This window comes from Leptosomus discolor, unplaced genomic scaffold (assembly GCF_034619465.1).
Source record: "Leptosomus discolor isolate bLepDis1 unplaced genomic scaffold, bLepDis1.hap2 HAP2_SCAFFOLD_35, whole genome shotgun sequence".
In the NCBI taxonomy this organism is placed as follows: domain Eukaryota; kingdom Metazoa; phylum Chordata; class Aves; order Leptosomiformes; family Leptosomidae; genus Leptosomus; species Leptosomus discolor.
The window spans coordinates 1,494,758-1,516,882 of NW_028237764.1; the positions used below are offsets into that span (position 1 = coordinate 1,494,758).

General features: G+C 51.3%; 2 protein-coding genes across 2 annotated transcripts; both read right to left on the bottom strand.

Annotated features, from left to right (window-relative positions):
- Positions 1-11,303: 11,303 nt before the first annotated feature.
- LOC147412954 (olfactory receptor 6E1-like) lies at positions 11,304-12,323 on the bottom strand. Its single transcript, XM_086480825.1, has one exon. It carries the CDS (start codon positions 12,321-12,323, stop codon positions 11,304-11,306), a length of 1,020 nt encoding a protein of 339 aa, XP_086336951.1.
- A 5,450-nt stretch (positions 12,324-17,773) lies between these two features.
- On the bottom strand, positions 17,774-18,739 carry LOC147412955 (olfactory receptor 14C36-like). The gene has a single exon (XM_086480826.1). It carries the CDS (start codon positions 18,737-18,739, stop codon positions 17,774-17,776), a length of 966 nt encoding a protein of 321 aa, XP_086336952.1.
- Between the last annotated feature and the right edge of the window lie 3,386 nt (positions 18,740-22,125).

Below are 22,125 nucleotides of genomic sequence, written 5' to 3' on the forward strand. Positions count from 1 at the left end.
GGTCCAAACGTGACCAGTGGTACAAAGCTCTCCTAGAAGCAAGTCGTAACCGGAATCCCTCAGTGTTCAGCATTCGGGCCAACACTATTGAATGTCCTTCCTTTCCCCCTGTACAGGGGAGCCCCATGCAGGGAGAGGGCCTGGGTATGGATTGTCATGTGCTTTCTGCCCGAGTACCTGATGGGACAGCAGCAGGCGTGTGACTTGTTTGTGCCTCTCCAGGAAGCTGAAAGAGCAGGTTCAGAAGATCACGGTGAGGTTACTTCTGTCTGGTCAGGTGAAAGGCCAGAGGAAGGATGATGAGTTAGGCTGGTTGCTTGAAGGGGGCTTTCTGAGGTTTTTAATCTTTCCTTGGAAGCAGGAAAAATCAGGAGAAAGAAAAACTGCTACAAGATGCAGCTTGGAAAGTGGAGACTGGACATGAGGAAGAAGAAATGTGCAGTAGAGCTGAGAGAGTTGTCATCAGTGCTGCTGAGCCTAGTTGGAGGCCTGTAACTAGTGGTGTTCCCAGGAGTCAGTACTAGGTCGAATCTTATTCACTCTATTTATCAGCCACTGGATGAAGGGACAGAGTGCACCCTCAGCCAGTTTGGTGACGATAGAAATTGGGAGGAGTGACTGACACGCCAGAAGGCTGTGCTGCCATTCAGAGAGACCTGGACAGGCTGGAGAGGTGGACAGGGAGGAACCTCATGAGGTTCAACAAGGGCAGGTAATAGAGTCAGATGGAAGATATGTGCAGGCTGATAGAGGGACAGGACAACATCTGGGGGCCTCTTCTTGCAGGCTCTTGGCACTTTCCTTTGGCCAACTGCAATGGCAGCTGATGCCCCAATAAAGGGCATCTGAACCTGTCCCTGTCATGACGTTCAGGGTGGCCTGTAGAGGTGTTCGTCTGATGGGATGGAGTCATGTGCCACAGGGAGAGCTCAGTGTCTCTCTTCCTCCTCTCCATCTGGTGGATTTACTAGATCTTCACTGACTGCATTGGCAGTTGTCTCATGGTCAGCCCCACGTCATGTGACACGATTCAGAGCAGCTACTCAAGTCAAAGTTCCAGTCCAGGCCCACAGAGCTACCTGAGATGCCAGGGCTGGCACAGGAGTCAGAGGTCCTACAGGAAAAGCAATTCTCATTCAGGGAGGGTGCGTGACAGACACCCCTGATGGCACCTCAGAGAGCAGGATTTGGTGCCTTTGTTCCATCAGTGGTTGCCATCAGTCAGAGGCATCAGTCAGCAGATGCTACCAAAGAGGTAAGGTCCCAAGCACAGCAACGGCCCATATCAAAACTCAATTGAAACCCAAAAGGTAATTCAAGGGCACCAAGACGAGCTGTTGTTACATCAGGAACAGTTGAAAAAGAAACAGAGATCCTACAGGACTACTCCTACATTAGGTAAGAATACATGTAGATAGATCTGGGATAGTCTGTCCTCTTTGCCGCAGTTACCACCAGCAAGGTCTCCCAGGCCTTTGAGCTGTGAGGCAGGACTCTGGAGGAGAACAACCAGTGGTGGATGGGGATCAAGCCAGGGGTCCCTTAGCAAACCACACCCTTTCCAGTCCATGGGACTGGACGTGTTGCATCCAAGGGTGGTGGTCAGCTCATGAGGATGACTAAACCCAGCCACCCCCAGCAGTGGGCATTCCCCATCTCCATGGCCTGCACGCAAGATGGAAACATCTGTATCATCCCTGACATGCACAGGAGGGGCCTTCCTTCCTGCTATGTTTCCAGTAAAACCCTCCTCCTCCTCCTCTACCTATTTTCTATTGCTGGACAGCCTTTTAAGGATTCGATAAAGCCGTCAGCAATCTCTTTATTTCTCACTGACATCCCCCGACGCTCTCTCCCACACCTACACACGGCCAACGACTACTGCTCAGGGCTGCTCCCTCTTCAGAAGAGGCCTTGAGAGTTTTAGATCTTCTTGGTGCTTTTTAGAATCTTCCTTGGTGTCTCTAGAGCTCATGGTGAGCTTTCTTAGCCATAGCAGGATCTTTTTGACCATGTCTTATGAAATGATTGCCCGTCTGTGATTGTGCAGAAGGAGCAGGCCCTGAAAAGCACCAAATCAATCAAAACCGATACCGAGTGAAGTGTCAGTAGGAGCCAGGTGAGTTGCCCTCATGGCTGTGGCTTCCTGGCAAGGAGTCTGTCCTGAGAAGGGGATCCAGCCTCAGCCACACTCTGAGAGGGAAACAGCAGTGTCCATGCCACCTGGTGACACAAAGGGTGGGTTTTGCAAGGCCACCCTTCATCTGAACCGCTTCAGAGAGGGACTTGCGGATTGGGTGTCACGCTGTGGATGGCAAATCCTGATTGCATTGGAATCGCCCAGAGGGGCTACCCCGGTGCAGATGGCTCTGCTGCAGAGATTGGTGTTTAGGCAGACGGATGCTGTTGTTGTTGTTGGAGATAGTGAAATCACCCAAGCACTTGGAGGATAACTGGAGGATTGCCACTTTGGTGGCCCTTCAGTGAACTGGTTCCTGTTTGCCATTGTCTCCCTGTCGTGGTGCAGGGTGTGGTGTTAAAGGTGCTGGGCAGAGGAGCACAATCCCTTCTTGTGGCTGCGCTCCTGCTCCTACAGCCCAGGAGGCTGTTGCCCGCCTTTGCTGCTGGTTCCTGTTTTGCCTGATGATAATCAAGGACCACCAGGGCCATTTCCACAGAGCTGCTGCCCAGCCACATGGCTCCTGGCTTCTGTCCCTGCAGCCTGTAGTTGCCCTGCTCAGCCCTTGGGTCTGTTCAGAAGGCGTGTGTGAGATTCACTTCTTGCTTTCTCCAGTCATGGAGTCCTTCCAACTGGACCAGAGTAGACATGCTGTGGCACTGGCCTGGTCTGTCAACAGCCTTGGACTCATCCCGTCTGCTCCAATGGGCTCCTAAAGGTTGGGCTGACCTTACCTAAGTAACACTTGACTTGATCTCTGTCACTGTTGGATTGTTTCTGGGCTTCTGCCTCTTAGACACACATAACTGAAAGACCTTGATGGGGAAGACAAAGGCCAAAAGTGCCCCAGATCTCTCTACACCTACTCTGAGGAAATTCAGCAGTGGCCACACATTATCTGCAGTTCTTCTTCAACTCTTCCTGAAGCAGTAACTGCTCATCATTGTGCCCTTGAATTGCCTTGCAAGTGTCAGCCTCACAGCAGCTATGGCTTTTCTAAAACAAAAGGGAGTTCTGAATTCCTCCTTTTTTCGATCCTTGCATCCACCTCTTGTAGGCTTCCTTTTTTTCTAAGCAGCTTCCCTGTGAGTCTCCTGTTCCCCCAAGCTTCTCTCCTGACAGCTCTGCTTGTTGTCCTGACTCTTGGTGTGCACTCTCTCGTGCTTGAAAGACACTGTCCTTGAACACCAGCTAGAGTGAGCATTGCTGCCCTTCTTTTCTGCTCACATGGGCTCCTGCCCTAAAATTCACAAGGCTTGGCCAAAGTCTGCTCCTCTCAGGTCTAGCATCTGCACTCTTCTATTCTCCTTCTGCTTAGGAGTGGAGACGCCATGCTTCCGTGGTCATGACAGGAAAGGTTTTCACACCCATGCCCAGCTCTTCCTTCTTTGAAAGCAGCAGATGCAGATGAGCGTCACCCTTGCTGACCAAGCTGGCAGCTGTGCTATAAACACCTGTGTCCCAAGCCCCTCCAGAGACCTCCAAGACTGTTTGCATGTTGTTGTGGTCCCCTTCCAGTGAATGCCAGGTAATTCAAGTCCACACGGGGTCTTAAATGGGTTCTCTGCCTCACACCAAAATGTGCTGGAGCAGATGGTAGATGGCAGTGTGGAGAGGAAAGGAGGTGCCCACAAAGAGAGCAAACCCTGCTCTCCTCAAGGCCAGGGAGAAACAGAGCAGGGCTGTGCAGTCTGAACAGGAGAGGGGTTTGTTGTCTGTTGTGTCTCTGCAGCCCCAAGGGCCTGTGGTGGAGGGGAAGCTGACCTCAGGAAGGAAAACATGAAGTTGAAAATGTCCTTGATGTGGACATCCTGTGACTCAGGCACACTGTGAAAACCATTCGCCTGATCCGTGATTGTATCATCGAGGGGACGGTTACACACTGGAGGAGAGAAGAACCAGCAGAGTTGGAGAAGGAATGTCCATGAGCGAAGACCCTGCTGCGATGAGCTTTGTACTCACACTCTGCCCGACATTTACTGGATAGAGACAGGACACCCCTGAGGTGATTTCAGGGGTGGGATTCAGTCACTGGCCCAAAGGCATTGACTCTGAGCTGCCCTGGGTGGTGCCTGTCACTCAGCTAGTCTGAATGGGGGCGGGGTTCCTGGGTTGGACCTGTGCTGTCCGTGCCAGGTGCCTGCAGTTGTGCTGGGGAGTCCTGGTGCCTCCCATAAGACTATGGGCCTGTATTTGGATATTAAATTGAGGTTCAGCTGCCCCGAATTAGGGCAGGCAATGAAGGGATGCACAGGAGACAACTGCTGTTAGACTCAAAGGCTATAGAGAAAATAGAGCTGGTGGAGAAGAGAAAGAGAGAGACTTGGCTCTGCCTGTGCCACATGGCTCCGTTTGATCAGCTGAATACCTCTAGAGGATGCCCTGGACATAGGGAATAGTTACAGGTTCAGTAGTACTACCCATGGGCACCTTCTGTCTTTTAAGTTGGCCAATGGAATTTCCCACCAGCCTCTAAGGAGATGCCCCCAGATGCTGCCCTGTGCCTAGGAACTGCTCCATCAGAGCTTGCAGTCACCAGCATGCATCTTGGTCACCTCTGGCACCAAATGTGTCACCAAGTGTCTGTGCCTGAGCACCTTCCTCCTGCCCTCCATTTCCAGTAACGAGCAAGGGAGCTGAGACAAGGAGCTCACGTGCAGGAGCCTATCTTGTGCACGTCTGAACGGAGGCAAGAGGGATCCCCCCTCCTGCGGGTTTGTGGTGGGCATGGGATGGAGCTAACTCCTCTTTTAGCCCTGGGGACTACAGACCCAGGATGAGATGCCTCCCTTGAGACAGCTGAATCCCTTCCCTCAGGCCAGGTGAAGGAGATCCCTCCCTGTGTTTTAGAAGAGTCCGGGAAGACCCACCGCTGAATCGTGAGGTCCAGACAGGCCCCCCTCACTTTCTAAACTTCCTCTCCAAGAGGAGTGTCGGTGCAGCTCGATCCAGCCTTAGCCCCTGACTTCAAAGAAGAGTTTGGAGCCTCAGTTCTAGCAGACACACGTGTTCCTGAGCTGCCTCCCCTCATGAGTGCCAGAAGGTCAACTGCCCCAAGGGCGTGTGTGGCTGTGGTGAATCCTGGAGCGTCCCTCCCGGGAAACCTTGCCGGCTGGGGTTAAAGCACAACCAACACAAACTCCAGAGGTCTATTCCAGTGCTGGACTCTTCGCCTGGTGATTGGGGTTTTTTATTCTTTATGTCAAGTTAGAAAGCATTAGACAACTACGTGGATGAGACCATAGCAGGGGAACATGACTTTCATGTCTTTTAACTTTTTACAGCTGATTCCACGCTGGGACACCGTAGGTAGTCTGTGGGGTCCATCAAGCGATTTCTCAGCCCTGAGGGCAGTCATCTCTTCATCGATTGTTTCACCCTCTGGGCCCCATTGACTACTGACCATCCTTTGAGGATTTCCCTTTAACGTGTGGTTGGTCAGGCACAGCTTGAAGTAGCTACTGGCGTTAAGCTATAGAGGGACACTGAAGATGCTCTGGAGGACAAAGATGTCATGGTGGGGCATGGCATAACGGGAGGGCCTCAGGAGACCTTTCCCCTTCTTTTGGAGGATGAAAGCCAGGCTGGACACAGGGTTTTGTTGGAGCAAGTATGGGGTGCTTTATTCAGGCTACCACGTACCCCAGGGAGAGTTCTGGTACTATTTGGGACTCTTTTGCGTACTCTGTAGTATCACTTTGTCCAGAGGAGTCTCTTCAAGGCAATTCTCACTTCCTTATTCCTCAGGCTATAGATGACAGGGTTAAACATGGGGGTCCCAACTGTGTAAAGCAGGGCAAGGTATTTGTTGGTGCCTATGGAATCCCTTGACCGTTGCTTTAAGTAGACGACTGTGGCCAAGCCGTAGCAGAGAGTCACCACCCAGAGATGGGAAGAGCAGGTGGAAAAGGCTTTGTGTCTGCCCAGATCCAAAGGTATTTTCAGAGTTTCCCTGGTAATTTTAACGTAAGACACAACTATGAAGGAGAAGGGAAGGACTCCGAATGCCAGGATGATGGTGTACAGCATCCCTTGGTTCCAGAAAGTATCTGCACAGGCCAGTGCCAGCAGAGGGGGGAGGTCACAGAAAAAATGGTGAAGGTGACGAGATGCACAGAAGGGCAAAGTGAACTCCTGGTGGGTCTGTCCTACTTGCACTGGTAAGACAGTCAGCCACGACCCCACCACCAGCCAGATGCAGAGACCCCTGCTCATGATGAGGGTATAGTGCAGGGGGTCACAGAGGGCTGTGCAGAGGTCATGGGCCACAGCAACAAGGAGAAGGCACTCAATGCTGCCCCACAAAACCAGAAAATTCAGCCGGGCAGCACAGCCAAGACCCTGAGGAGAAGGGCCTGGGCACTATGAGGGGTGCCATAGGAGCCGGTGGTACACGCTCACGGTGTGGAAGGCCAGCTGCAGGTGGGGCTGCAGAGATGGGGCTACGTTAGGGGGTGCGTGGCCACCCAGACAAGGGACCTGTAATCCCCCTTGGCTCGGCACTGCTGTGGCCACATCTGGATGACCAGAGTCTGGCTTTGGGGCTCCCTTGCCTGGAGGAATGGGGAGGAAAAGGAAAGCCTGCCGAGGAGATCTGCCAGGCTGGAGTTTGGAGCCTGTGCAGGGAGGATGAAGGTTCTGGGTTTCTTTAGCCTGCTGAAGTGGAGGCTGAGGGCACTACAGGAGCAGCGTGCACCTGCTTGAAGGGTGGTTTCAGAGCTGATGGAGATTTTCTTGGTAGTGGGAAGAGAAGGAAACCTCCACAAAGTGCAGCTTGGAAGGTTCAGACTGGAGGGGAGAACAAAAGAAATGTCTCACAGAGGGTAGTCTTGCAGTGCAAGAGGTCCCCCAGAGGGCGTCTGGATCAGCCTATGGCTTTGTGTTTCAAGGAACGGCCAGCGAGAGTGGAGAGACACGAGGGAAGGTGTAGAAATGGTGGGGTGAGAGCTGGGTGGGAAAGCAAGCAGGCTGTGAACAGCCTGAAGGGAAAGAGGTTCAGGATTGGGGCAGGGTAGGACAGGCTGCAGGAGAGATGGCCAAGGGCTGTAGCAAGCTGAAAGGTCCAAGAGGCCTGAGGTCTTGGTCCTCTTGGCTAGAGCAGTTGCCTCTGCCAGCGAGGCTGGTGAGATGGAACTTGGAGGGTGTCAGGATGGGCCTTGGCAGGGCCTGAGGGTCAGGGCTTGGCCTTTCTGCTTCCTAAAGCAAAGCAAAGGGTTTTCTCAGCATTCCAGCCCCCTGCACAGGGCCTTGGCCTGCCTGCAAGCATGGCCTCCAGTGATCTGCTCTAAGGAGGCCCTGGGGAGGCTTTGTCAGTAAGGGCCCTCAGGGGGGCCAGTCAGGGCTTCAAGGGACTTCTGGGCTTTGCTTCTGACTTTGACTTCTGGAGAGGTTTCTTCAGACTTCTCTCAGTACCTGAGGGTCATGGAATGAGCCCCAAATGCCCTAATGAGCTGTTTACCTTGTCATTTTCTTCAAGTCTTCAAAACTTGCAGAGATAACTGGAGCTATTTCATAGTGTAGTTCCGGAGGAAGATTTCCAAGTGCATCTAAGAAAATTTTTTTTTTTAAGGGTTACACCTTCTGCCTTTTCTTTCAGAGAAGGGGTTAGAGCAGCATTCTCCAAGTGCTAACGATCCCGAGGGTCTCCTCAGGAGTTCTGGACTGGTCAGAAAGGCATTTGTTTGAGGTCTGACACTGTATGGACAACCTTGCTCCTCACCTCCCCAGCTCCACTGTTTTCCTCATTGTCCCCTGGAACCTGCATCACTTTTTGTGACATCAGCCTTCTCCCCTGCAGTCTGCAGCTGGATGTTACAGTTCCATTGCATCATCTCCCGCCTGCTCTCCTGACAGACCCGGCTGCACGCGGGCACAGAAGAACTTTCCTGATGTGTAGAGAACAGTGAGGCATGATGAAGTTTCATGAACAATAAAACACACACTGCAAGCATATGCTCTGTCCGAGCTGTCTCTAATGAGCTTGAACTTCCTACAAGCGATAATCTGAGGAGAAATATCTACAGTAGGTGGATACAAGATAATTAGAAACAAAGACAATGAAAGGGTTGGCTAAGGACACAATCAGACTGTTGAAAGACAGGTAAGATTTTACTGCCTGAAGCTCAAAACAGCAACCTAGGTGAGAGGCATCTGAATGAGCAAAGATTAAGGGGAGGAGGAAACCAGAGAATAATGATCTGGCCAGTCTGCATCTGAAAAGATGACTTCAGAAATGGTCATTGTATCCTGAACAGGTGCAAATATCTGAAAGATTAAAGAAATTAGATCCACCATAGAACAGGAAGAACAGTGTTAGTGAACTCACAGGGGAAGATGGATATTTCTTTGGAATATCCCTTTGGAAAGGTCATGGGAATGGCAGAGGTCTCTTCTCAGAGAGGACAAACATCCATCTTTGAAATAGGCCGAAAGTACATCCCAGGGAACCCCAGACTGTACAAGCTCACGCTGGGGAGGAGTGTGACATCACTGAGAGTCCTCATGGGTGACAGTTCTGAGCACCTGCGAGAGAGTGACTGTCAACATGGACTCTCCAAGGGTCACTCGTGCCTCACCAACCTGACAGCCTGCACTTGTGCATGAGCAGATAAAAAGTGGCTGCCATTTGCCTCAGCTTCAGCCCAACACTTGCCGTGGTCTCCCTCAATATTCTTCTACCCAAGTCAGGCCATTCCAGTCGGGACGGGTAGAGAAACATTAGGTTAAAACTGCATTAGGAAAAGCGATGCTGGCAGGTGGAGGGAGGTGACCCTTCCCCTCCACTCAGCACTGGTGAGGACACACCTGGAGTGCTCTGTCCAGTGCTGGGCTGCCCAGGGCGAGGAAGTTGCTCATCTACTAAAGCACGTCCAACAAAGGGCCACAGAGCTGGTTTAAGGGACTGGAGCAGCTTTCATAGGTGTTAAGGCTGAGAGTTGTGGGACTGTTCTGTCTGGAGAAGGAAGCTTGGAGGTATTTTATTAATGTATAGGAATACCTGATGGGAGGGCATGAAGACCAGGGAGCCAAACTTTTCTTGGTAGTTCCCAGTGACAAGGGGGTGATGGACACAGATATATAGACACGAAATTCTGTCTGAAACAGGTAAATGCTTTTTGACTGGCAGGGTGGTCAACAACTGGAACAGAGTGCCCCAGTGGATTGGTGGAGTCTCCATCAACCGACCTCGACCAGGTCTTCAGCAACCTGCTCCAGCTGGCCCTGCCTCAGCTGGGGTTTGGACTAAATGATTTCAGTGTCTTTAGATGACCATTGAATGTCCCTTCCAACCAAATCTATCCATGATTCATGATTCTAAAAGCTCATTTTGATGAGGAGTGTGCCATCAATTAGAGTCCTCTTGGGTGACGTTCCTGGGCCCCTAAAAGAGAAGAATGTGTCCAAATGCAGGCAGTATGGACTTAGCAAGGATACATACTGGGACGTACGTGGGGAACACACAGACTTTTTCTGGGTCCTGTTCAATTTAATACCCGTATCCATGACCCAGAGTTGTCACCGAGTTTAACAAGAACAAATGTCAGATTCGACTCCTGGGATGAAAGAACACCAGTCACAAGTGTAGACTGGGAGAGGAGTGGTTGGAGAGCAGCCCTGTAGAACGGGATCTGGGGGTGCTGGTTGACAGCATGCTCAACAGGAGTCACCAAGGTTCCCCATCAGCCAAGAGGGCAAACTGGAAGCTGGGGTGCATCAAACAAAGTAGAACCAGCCAGCCCAAAGAGGGGATTATCCCACTCTGTTCAGCGTTGGTGTGGCCTCACCTTGAGCACTGTGTGCACTTCTGGGCCCCACAATTTTAAGGTGCTCAGAGGAGGCCAACAAAGCTGGTGGCAGAGCTGGAAGGCATGTCCTATGAGGAACGGCTAAGGAGAGTGGGTTTGTGTAACTTGGAAATAAAGAGGCTGAGGAGTGACCTCATTGCTCTCAACAGCTTCCTGAGATGGGGACGTGGATAGGGAGGGGCTGAGCTCTCCTCCCTGATATCCTGTGACAGGGCATGTGGGAATGGTTCCAAGCTGCATCAGGAGAGGTTTAGACTGGACATTAGGAAGCATTTCTTTACCAAGAGGGTGGTCAAACCCTTCAACAGGCTTCCTAGAGAGGTGGTCAACACCCCAAGCCTGTCAGTGTTTAAGAGGCATTTGGACAATGCCCTTAAGGACATGATTTATCTTTTGGTGGCAAGTGGTCAGGCAGCTGGACTGGACGATCATTGTAGGCCCCTTCCAACTGAACCATTCTGTTCCCTCCACGCCTGGGCTCTGACACTCAGTCTCCTCAGTATGAGCCCCTGAGGCTACAGTCCCATTCTAGGTGCTGGTACAGACCACCTCAGTCTCACACCCACACCCACACGCAAACTCTGACGTCCAGTTACTCCTGTCTCTCAGTTGCTGGCACAAATGACACAAGGCCTGTCTGATGCCCTGGTCCTGCTGCAGTTGCTGCACTCACACCCCTGTGCTCATAGATTCACACCGAGAAGAGACTCACTCACCCAGGAAAGAGTTAGAAATAAAGATTCATGAGAAGACAGAACAGGTTACACTGGTCGAGGGCCTCCCCTAAACTTCCCATAATACGTCCTGTGCAATCCAAAAATGCTCCTGCCCTGCATCCCAAAAGGTGTCCTCCACCTCCAGGCAACAGTCCCCTTAGCCCAAGTGGTGATCCAGAAAGCTGCTCTCAGTGACTTCTCTTGATGGGTTTCACACCTGGAAATAGGGCTGATGGCTCTCCCAGGGCAGCCCTGGAAGGAGCTGGGACAACTTGTTCATGCCTCAGGAGCCTGTAATTTGGGTTCCCACCTGCCACTGTGCATCTGTGCTCTTCTTAGTTTGCAGAGAAGGGCTTTTGATGAGCTGGTCGCTCTCCTGGGATGGGTCTGGGAGAGCTGAGGCAGGGTATTAGCTGAGCTACTCCTCCTGCCATTGGTAGTGCTTTCTTCGACTGTGCAGATGAGCTTCGTATCACTTAGCCTGACACAATCCCAGAAGAACATCAGCCTCCTGAGGCATCTGTGTTTGGAGGTCACATACATACGCACTGGTATCATTTAAGAGGTGACAGCAGGTCACTGGAATCGCTGTCCAGAAAGGCATCATGACGAGGGGAAAAGCTGTACTGTTGCACGGGCAATGACTTTGTTCAGGGCCAGCATCACAGCCTTGTTTCTAAGGCTGTAGACAAATGGATTCAAGAATGGGTACAGGATGGTGTTCAGCAAAGCTACGATTCTGTTTGTCTCCAAGGAAACATCTTCTGAAGGACACACGTAGAGAGCAATACAGCTCCCATATACAATGGCCAAGGTGGTGAGATGGGAAGAACATGTAGTAAAAGCTTTTTTCCTCCCAGAGGCTGCTGGAAGGTGTAGAATACAGAGAAGGATGCCCATGTAAAATGCCAGAGTTAAACCTAAGGAACCCAGTACGACAAATGGCAATAAAAAAGAGTCTGGTTTCCAAAACAGGCTGGTGTCAGAGCAGGACAATTTGAATAAGGGGGAGCTGTCACCAGAAAAATGGTGGATCTTGTTGGAGCCACAGAAAGTCAGCGCGTGGAGGACAACCAGACGGTAACTCATGAGTGTGATGCCTGTGACCCAAGCAGCAACAACCAGGCGGATGCAGAGCTGAGGCTTCATGATGGCAGCGTAACACAAAGGCTGGCAGATGGCAACATACCGGTCAAAGGACATGACAACCAGAAGAGCCAACTCTGTGCAGCCCAGGGCAAAATAGAAATAGGATTGGGCAAAGCAGCTGCTTAGGGAGATTCTTCTCCTCCCAGAAGCCAGGATCACAACGAGTTTGATGCTTGTGGAGGATGTAAACCAGATCTCCAGGAAGGACAGGTTGCTGATGAAAAAGTACATGGGGGTTTGCAGGCGGTGATCCATACACACCAGGAAAATGATGGTTGCATTCCCCATCACTGTTGTCAGGTAGACGAGCAGAAGGACCAGAGAGAGAAATAGCTGTAGTCTTTGATCAAGCCCTGAGAAACCCTCTAGGATGAACTCAGTAACTGCACTTTCATTTTCTGCTCCCATGCTCAATTTCAGTTCATCCTGAGGAGACAGGAACCTGGCAAAAACCAACTGTGATAATTTCACCATCTGGGTGAATACTTCTGTCCTTCCTTTTCTGCTGCTTTCCTTTCTTGCAGTCTTGCTATATGACACAGACAGAGACAGTCCTTCAAGCATTTCTCCCACCTCAATTTTTCTGTTTCGCATTTCAGTGGGAGTCCTCACAGAATTTGTTGTCTCTTTTCTACCCTTTCCAAACACTCACAAAGGATTTCTTTCTCCAGAACACATTTTAAAGAGGCTGTTAGCTATTTCACTCCATTCCTGGGTAATCCCAAATTCATTCACTCAGACCTATTGCAAACCTCCGTCACACCTATGTGCCAAACTCTCCTCTTCTATTGCACGAATACTAAAAAAGCAAAACAAAAGAAATCAAACCAAATCTGTATGTTAAAAGCTGTTCTTTCTATTTTTCCATACTTGCCTTTTTGGGCTAGGAATCACTGAGAATCTGCTGATTTTAAAATAAGTAATATCAAGTATCTCTTCTGTAATCCCCCACTTTCCTCCATGGCTTCTTGTTCTCTGTTTCTTCAGGAGAGGACAGGGGTGGGAAGGGGGAACAAGGACCAAGTCTGACTTGTCTTCCTTAGTACTCTAAATAGTGACTGAAATTTTCTGTGGTTCCACACAGTCTCATCTGACATCCGCCTGCACTCAAATGCAGTTGTTTCCAAACAGCTGCTCATTGCTGTTACCCTCAAATGTCCTGACCGAAACGCAGAGCAAGGGTGTCCCGAAGAGATTTGTAAGCTTTCTTTTGCGTGCCAGTTATAGGCTGGGAGGACCCAGCCTCTAGCGTTTTCTCTTGTCTCCAGTGAGTATAGAGGGAGCCTCTGGGAAACAAGTTCTCACAGGCACCTGCAGCACAGTCGGTGACACTCACTGTTCAAGTCTCAAATCTCGGATGTACTCAGTTATTATTTTTTAAAATCAAAATATGCATCTAACAGAAGGAAGCATGAGAGAAGTATATACAATAACTACATATGTTTTCCCCTTCATCTTTACTGTTGTTTTTAGACATAGAAAGGAGCAGAGCAGATGAGACCAGACACAGGATGATTCACAACTCAAGGGGAAGAGAGCGAGGGGAGGAGCTGGTGGGTTTGAAGCAGTGAAACAAAAGTTCTCCACAGGCTGTGTTGTCCCCACAGGCTCTGTCCCAGGGCAGAATGGGTAGCATTACCCAAGGAGCAAAATGGGAATTTCAGCATAGGGTGGTGCTCCACGTTGGCACGACATTTCAGCTTGGGGCTCAGGCTAGTCTTACATCCCAAATGCCCGGCTTGTTCTTTGCCTCTAGTCTGGCACAGGGGAAGCTCTGCACTGGGTTCGTCTGGAAAAGTTTCTGAGGTTAAACCACTGGCTGCATTTGAGCAAAAACTCAAGCTCAGTCACCCCCAGCAATTTGAGTGTGGTGAATTGTTGAATCAGAGGTGCCCGTCCCAGTTTCCATTTTCTGGGTCAGTTCAAACACTCAAAGGCTGGTGTCTTCTTACTCTGTTGGGTGACACCTAAATTATCTAAAATTATTCTTCTCCTGAAGGCACCTCCTTAGGGGAACCTACAGGTTTGCAGACAGACTCTGTTCAGGCCCTGCATTGTCCAACACACAGCCACCATATGAGATACAGAGTGAAGAAACAGAGGATGTGCAGGCGAAGGATATCCGGGTGAAGAAGGCCTTATTGTGGCTTTGCACAGAGGTTATCCTCAGGATGGTGCCTCTCATGGAGGCATAAACCACAGCAGTCCCTGTGAAGGAGCTCAGCAGCACAGCGGAGGAGAGAGCAACGCTCCTGGTTCATAGTAGCTGGTGCCCGTGCGGGCTCCTCTCAGCAAAGGGATGATGCCCCAGAAGAAGCAGTCTCTGCACTGGGCACAGAGGGTCTGGTGGCACACAAGATGGTGAGGCTGAGCATGGGCAGAGGAGCCATTCCCCAGCAGGTGAACACGAGCACGGAGCACGAGTGGGAGTTGGCAAAGACAAGAGTAACGCGAGGGCTTGCAAATGGCCCTGCAGCCATCGAAACACGTTGCAACACCTTGGTTAAACTCAGCCATGCCCAGGGAGACAGAGAATGTCTGCGGCTCGTGAGCAGCCACAGAGATCTCTTAGTCTGCAACACGGGACTGACAAACATGTCAGGGGGAAGGACCAAAGTGAACCAAATCCATGGGTCAATGCTGCAGGGGATGCAAGACCCCCTCATGACCTTCACCCCAGATGAGCCTGAGAGGGGAATGGGATGGGACCCGCTGTCTTCCCAGCTGTGTATGTGCTGCTGGTGTTGTGGTGGCTTTAAAGGAGAGAAGGGATGGAAAGTGATAACTGGATTGAGGCAGCTCCTCCCCTGAGCCTTGAACAAGAGCAAAGGAAGAGAACAGGGAAGTAAACGGGTGCAGACCCTTAGACACGAGAAGAACACAAACCTGCAGGACAGCAGCCAACGGGGCTAGCGGTAGTGGCCTGTGGACAATGCCTGTACACCAATCATAGCTTACTTAGTGGCACGTATACTAGTAGAGAAACGTATATAATGATGCTGTAGCAAACAATAAAGGTCTTCGATTCACCCTCGATCGGAGTCCGTGCCCTCAATTTCCACAAATGGCGCCCGAACAGGGACTTGAATTGTGGCAGTGAGCGACCGGTGGAGAGCCCAGCCGAACGAATAAAGCAGCGGATTGAGAGCTGCCGTCCGGACAAGTAATCACCTAGGAAAAAAGGTGAGCGGCTGGGTATGTAACTTAAGGAGTAGCTGATCCAGTGGCAAACCCGTTGAACTCCCCAGGCTGCTGAAAGGAAGCAGGATCGCGGAGTCACATTAATCTTCTCTGCAGGACAGGGGTGAGCAATGGGGCAGAATGGGTACCTCTGTGTCTGCGGAGGAAAAGACTGTCATGAAGAGCTAAATAATCTGAAGGAGCAGCTGGATAAACAAAGCAAGAATCTCAATAGTTTAAAAAGTGAATTGGAACGAAATGTGCAGGAGAGAGAGGCCAAAATTGAGTCCCAACTTAAGTGTATCTTGAAGTGGGTCAGGATCGCAGTCCCCGGAGTGGACTCATGTACTATCTATTCCCCTGAGATATGGGACGAATTTCGCCCCAAGGCTTGGGAAGAGGGGGACTTGGAAATGTTGCGTGCCTTGCCGCTTAAGTACAGGCGCCAGATGGACCCCCTGGAGTACCCCCTCTCCGAGTACCCCTGGTTCCATGGGACGCTGTCACGGCTGAAGGTGGCTCAGCTGGTGCTGGTGGCGGCGCCGGCTCCCACGGTGTCTGCCTGGTGTGGCAGAGAGAGACGCGCCCAGTGAGAGCGTCCTCCTCTTCAGCTGCCAGGGCCGGCCGGCCCCGACCCCTGCAGCCCCGACACCCATGGCCTGGCTGAGCACCTCCCATTGCCCACCCCCGGCGAGGAGGAAGGAGGACAAGGACAATGCCGAAGGCTCATGGCGGGGGAAAAGGGACCCCTGGCATCACACCTGGGGTCACCCCAACCCTTCCCCCTCCCCCCAAAAATGGATCTCATCCCCCCACCCCCCAAAAAATGACCTACCCCCTCCCCTCCAAAAGCACTGCAGTATGGACCTGCCCCTCCCACCCTGGTCAATTTTCGGGGGGCGGGAGGGAAGTCTGTTGCTAAGAAAATTGGGAAAAAAAAAGAGAAGGAAAAAAAAAAAGAAAAAAAACAGAAAAAAAGAGAGGGAAAAAAAAGAAAAAAGAGAGAAAAAGGGTAAAAAAAGAAAAAAAAGATAAAAGGAAAGATATAAAAGCCTTTGACAGATTTCTAGAAGTGGATTCCTGCTAGCTAGGAATAGTCTGAGTTACAGGTGCTAAGCTTGTTTTCCTGTGTTTGCTTTACTTTGCCTTGGTCACGTGTGTTTCCTTTGATCTGTAACTGGTCACTCAGAGCGAGCACCAGTGCAGTTGTTCTACAGAAGCCTGTGTAATAGTTGGGCATGTCACACTGCAAAATCGTACAGCTATTGGTGTTTTGCTTTTAGCACAAGTCATGGATGTGAGGATTTTGAAGGAATGTGTTGCATGAATTTATCAGATCACTCCGAGTCAATCCCTAAAAGTATCCAGATGCTGAAGGTCGGAGTTCTCAAGCTATGGGTTGATGAAACATGGAAATGGCTGAATGAGCTTTTAGAGGGATGGGGTTTTGTTAGCTGGTTTAAATCACTTATTAAGTTGTTGTTAGTCTGTCTGCTTCTCTTCCTACATATCCTTCTCTGTATACCATGTCTCCTGCAATGTATTAAGCGTTTAACATATGACTGTCACAGCTGTCTTGGTTGCAAGCAAAGGAGGGGGAGATGTAGGAGTAAGTCAGAGACAACCTTTGGAAGCCGGCCAGGCACTGTTGCACTGAGGAGGAACAAGGAGAGAAGGGGTGGAAAGAATTAACAGGATTCAGGCAGCTCCTGCCCTGAGCCTTGAACAAGAGTAAAGATAATACAAAAGTAAAGAGATCCTCACCGTTAGATAGGAGAGGAACTCAAGCCTGCACGACAGCACCCAATGGTGCTAGTGGTAGTGGCGCATGGACAATGCCCGTGAACCAATCACAGCTTGCTTAGTGGTGCGTGTGTTAGTAGAGAAAAGTATATACTGATGCTGTAACACACAATAAAGGTCTTTGGTTTATCCCCAATCGGAGTCCGTGCTCTCAATCTCCACACCGCTCTGCGCATCCTTCACGACCCAGAGCAAGAAACAGGCCACTGAGAACATTCATCCAGCCAGCATGCTGAGGAGATCCCCACCACGGGCACTTTGCAGCCCCACGTGCCAAACGTGCTCCCCAGAACAGCAGGAGACAAGTGGCCTCGGGGATTCTCAGGAAGGTCTTTTTGCCCCAGGGAAAGGGCAGCCTGACCTGAGCTGCCACCCACACCAAAGGGTTTCTCTTTCCATGTCCCCCCTGCACACACACACACGGTGCCCTGCTCTTCTCCCAGGACATCCCATCTCCCCACAGAGACTTTTCCCTACAGAGCTCATCTCTGCTGACCTGAACGGCCATTCCTGCACCCCCTCCCCAGGCTCCCCACAGACCCTGAACTGGTGGTGCTGCTCTGCAGAGCAAGTGGGCTGTGGTGGCCAGGGCCATGCTGGTGAGGCTGAGAGGCAGACCCAGCTCAGGGTGGCTACTGTCCCCTCCACCTCAGCACACAGACGCTGCCCCAGCAGCTCCACAGAAGGTCTTAGAGAAAGGAACTCAGACAAATAAGTCGGTGCAGGATCCTTTATGTGGATTAAACACACAGAGAGCAGAGCTCCTTATTTCCACAAAGTCTCTAGAGCACACAAAATAGGCAAACACTGACGTAGAAATAGGATGGAGAATAAAGGAAGGATTTGTGGACAGCGGTAATACAACAAATGAAAGCTAAAGCCAAAGAAGCCAAAACAATCAACCTCCCAATACTGCGGGCTGTGACACTAACAACATTCCCTTACGAGTGATACGCAGGAGATGGGCAGTTCATTGTTGCTTCTGAACAGCAAGCAGTCATCAGTTTCCTCAGGGCGTCCTTGAGCTCCCGGTTCCTCATGCTGTAGATGAGGGGGTTCACTGCTGGGGGCACCACCGAGTACAGAACTGCCATCAGCAGGTTCAGGGATGGGGAGGAGATGGAGGGGGGCTTCAGGGAGGCAAAAAAAATTGTGCTGAGAAACAGGGAGACCACAGCCAGGTGAGGGAGGCAGGTGGAAAAGGCTTTGTGGCGTCCCTGCTCCGAGGGGATCCTCAGCACGGCCCTGAAGATCTGCACGTCGGACACCACAATGAACACAAAACACCCAAAGGATAAACAGACACCAACCACAAGTAGCCCAGCCTCCCTGAGGTAGGTGTCTGAGCAGGAGAGCTTGAGGATCTGGGGGATTTCACAGAAGAACTGGTCCACAGCATTGCCCTGGCAGAGGGGCAGTGAAAATGTATTGGCCGTGTGCAGCACAGCATAGGGAAAAGCAGTGCCCCAGGCAGCTGCTGCCATGTGGACACAAGCTCTGCTGCCCAGGAGGGTCCTGTAGTGCAGGGGTTTGCAGATGGCAACGTAGCGGTCGTAGGCCATGACGGTGAGAAGACAATACTCTGCTGTGAGCAAGAAGACAAAGAGAAAAAACTGTGCAACACATCCTGAGTAGGAGATGGCCCTGGTGTTCCAGAGGGCATTGGCCATGGCTTTGGGGAGAGTGGTGGAGAGGGAGCCCAGATCAAGGAGGGAGAGGTTGAGGAGGAAGAAGTACATGGGGGTGTGGAGGTGGGGGTCGCAGGCTACAGTGGTGATGATGAGTCCGTTGGCCAGGAGGGCAGCCAGGTAGACGCCCAGGAAGAGCGCGAAGGTCAAGAGCCGCAGCTCCCGGGTGTCTCCAGATCTCAAGAGGAGGAACTCTGTGATGGAGCTGGCATTGGACATTATTTCACTGCAGGAATGGGGAACTGCTGTAAGAGGAGAAGACATTGACAATTGAGGATAGATTTCTCTGAACCTCTTTTATACCATTTATAAGACAAAACACCCAAAATGGCTTTTTTTTTTTTTTTTTTTTTTTTTCTAGGAACCACGATCAGTTCCTTTTTGTGAGTTCAGGATTGACGAGCAGGGGCTCTGACCAGGGGCTCCAGAGAAGTCTGACCTGTGCTATTGCAGAGGTGTCAAACAGCCCGTGCATTCAGTAGCTCTTCCTGGCAATGGGTACTTCACTTGAGTAAGAGGTATTTCCCTCAGTGACCGTGTGACATTTGTCCCTATTTATTCCAATGTGATGGAGTCAGCACCCAGACCTACTGTGTCTGAGAGGGAAGAGCCCAGGGAGGGACCCAGCCCTTCCAACTCTGCTGTGATGAACAGCAAAGTCTGAGTCGGAGTCACTCACGGCCAACACAGAACCTTTCTCACCCCCATTTTCCATCTCTTGGCTTTCTCCAGACATGATAACAGCAGCGTGCCTGTGGGGGAGAATGGGGCTGTCACTAGGTTCCCATCCTCCTCTGCTGAGTTGCACGCAGCACGGGGGAAGGGCACTTCAACCTCTTCACCTCATGGAGATGCTCAGGTGCCTGAAAGACAGTGCCCAGCATCTCCTGAAGGGAGGCTCAACTTGTTTCCAAGTCCCACACACTGTATTGCCCACAGCCCCCCAGGATCAGTGACTCAAATGCATCTGAGATGCATAACACTCCCCCCACAACCCAGATCTTCCACAAGTAAGAAAAAGGAGCAGCAGGTATTGGAGAAAAAATGCAGAGCAATACCTTGATCCTTCTGCAAATGGGGAACAGGAGAGGAAGACAGCTGGCACTCGGGAAAGCCTTCTCCTTACACAGCAGAGCACAGCACCTCCATGTTGGTGGCATCCCAGGCCGGTTGCTCTCAGTCCCTTTTCTCTGCAGAAGGAAGAGTTTTACATGTCAGGAGAGATGTATCTTTGCGGGGGATCTGTCCTTCCACACACAGCTACTCCCCGTAACTTCATGAGGAGCTCCCGGGGCAGGTTGAGTGCTGATGTAGTCTGGTGACAGAGTCCATGCCCAAGGTCACAGCCTCCCATGGTGATGACAATCCGCACGGAAGGACAGCCCTGGGCACCCCTGGCTGCACACCCACCTTCACATCCTCAAGCCATCCCTAACGGGCTTCACACCCCACAGCCACCCCCACCAGAAGGCAGCCGTCATGCCCTGTCCCTCTCACACTGCACTAGGGAAGCCCTGCTCTGCAGCCCGGCTTCCTCTTCTCCATCACAGACAGATCCCAGAGGTTGGACACATTCAGCAGATCCTGCAAGGAGCCACCGACACATCACCCTGCACCCAGAGACTTACTGTGTCAGAGGCTGGGAAGAGTTCTCCTCCAGTGAGCTCTCAGCCATCCTCCCCCTCTCCCCTGCCTTCAACCTCTCTCTGCCCCGCTCCTTTCTCCTTGGTGCCCACAGGCAGCCCCCTCAGCCCTGCTGCGCTTGGCAGAGCAGCTGCTGCTGGGCAGAGCTGTCTCCCTGCAGCTCTGCCTGCTTGCTAGGAGCTCTCTCTGTCCCAGGAGCCCAGCCCAGCTCAGCAGCACAGCAACAGCCCAACAACTTTTTAATGATCTCTCTGGTGCTTTTGATGTTGAGTCCTTGAAACTCAGACACTGAGGGGAAGTTGAGGAAACTACTCAAGGAGTCAAATTCAGATGCATATTCCAAAGTTTCTTGGAGCACTAATGGGTTCCCCTGGGGGACGTTACTGACAAAGCCTCCCTGGGGGCTGGTTGAAAAAGAAAACTGGATGCAGTGAGGACAGGTAGGCAAAGGTAAGGTGAAGGTGGCTCTGATGCTGAGTAACCCTTGCTGTGCTTCATCAAGCCAAAAGACCAAGCCCTGACTCCCCAGCCCCTGCAGGGCAGACCCTGTCCCTCAGCCATTCCTCAGGGTTCTTCCTGGGGCAGGGTGATGTGGGGATGTGCAGTGCCAAGGGCAGGGCCAAGATCCTCTGCTTCTGAGTTTGTCCTGGGTGGGCACTGAGGTGCTGGTGCCGTAAGGTGAAGGGGTCTTCCAGTAGGCCTTGGGGGTTGAGACAACAGCCCTAGCCAAGGGCAGAAAGCCCTCGGCTCTCTTGGGGGCTTTTCGTCTTGCCAGAGCCCTTGAGCGTCTCCACCACAGGATGTCCTACAGTGTCCCACACCTGCGCTTGCCATTGCACCGTGAGATCAGACTGTCCCCAGGAGAGGCCTGAGCAACGTCTGAGGGACCTGTTCTCCCTTCCCAGAGGCTGGAGGTCAGGACCTGTAGCCTTCATGGAACACCCCCAGGTTTCCTCAGCATCAGAGCCACCTTGACCTTGCCTTTGCCTGCCTGGGACGAAGGGAGCTCCTGGCAAGAGGGCAGTGCTGCTAAGAACTCTGGAGTGTCCCTCTCCTCCCAGAGTCACAGAACCAAGGAGGCTGGAAGGCAGCCAGCCCCCACCTTTTTTGGGCTTCTCCTTCATCCTTGGTTTTAGCCAGCATCTACTTTCTCAGCCATGCCAGCCTCCTGCCACTTTTGTCTGACTTCCATCATGTCAAGGTAAGCCATTGTATACTGTGAAGGAGATCCTTGAGCATCAAACACCTCTCTGCACCTGTCTTCTCTGCTAGATGCAGCCCATGGGATTTTTCCAAGGAGGTCCCTCAGCAGCCCAAAATCTGCTCTCTTGAAACCCTGATCTTTGCCTTCTTCCCTTTTCTCCACATCCTCCAACCTACCTTCTCACCTCAGACTTTTCCATTCCTAACCGGCCTTCCCTTGTTTATAAATGTTGTGGTTTAACCCCAACAAGATATTAGGCACCACCCTGCACCTTGTTCACCTTTCTCCCCCAACCTCAGTGGGACAGGGGAAGAGGAAAGGTAGACTAAAAGCTAGAAAATTTAAGATGGTGATTTGGGGTATTGGCCTGGTTGTGTCTGCCCCCAACCTCTTGCACCCTCACCCCTTTATTCACTGGTGGGACACAGTCAAAACAGAGAAGGCCTTGACGCTTTTCAAACATCATTCAGAAACAGCTAGAACATTCGTGTGTTCTCAGCATTGTTTTGGTCAAAAAACTGAGATGTAGCACCACAGGAGCTTTATGAACAGAAGTAAGTCTAGCCCAGCCAGACACAGTCCAATCTCCACATGTTATTCCATACCATTTCTGTCATACTCAGGTCCCAAACTGTGCAAAAAAACCTTCTTATACAACTGTCCCCTTTCAATCATGGTATTTACAGACAGCTATCATTGCTTTAAATATGTGCCACCCTTCAAAAATATCCATGAAATTGTCCGTGAAGTGTCCACT

Excerpts from the sequence above, each read along its gene's own strand:
- LOC147412954 (XM_086480825.1), bottom strand. The coding sequence starts at position 12,323 with ATGGTGAAATTATCACAGTTGGTTTTTGCCAGGTTCCTGTCTCCTCAG.
- LOC147412955 (XM_086480826.1), bottom strand. The coding sequence starts at position 18,739 with ATGTCCAATGCCAGCTCCATCACAGAGTTCCTCCTCTTGAGATCTGGA.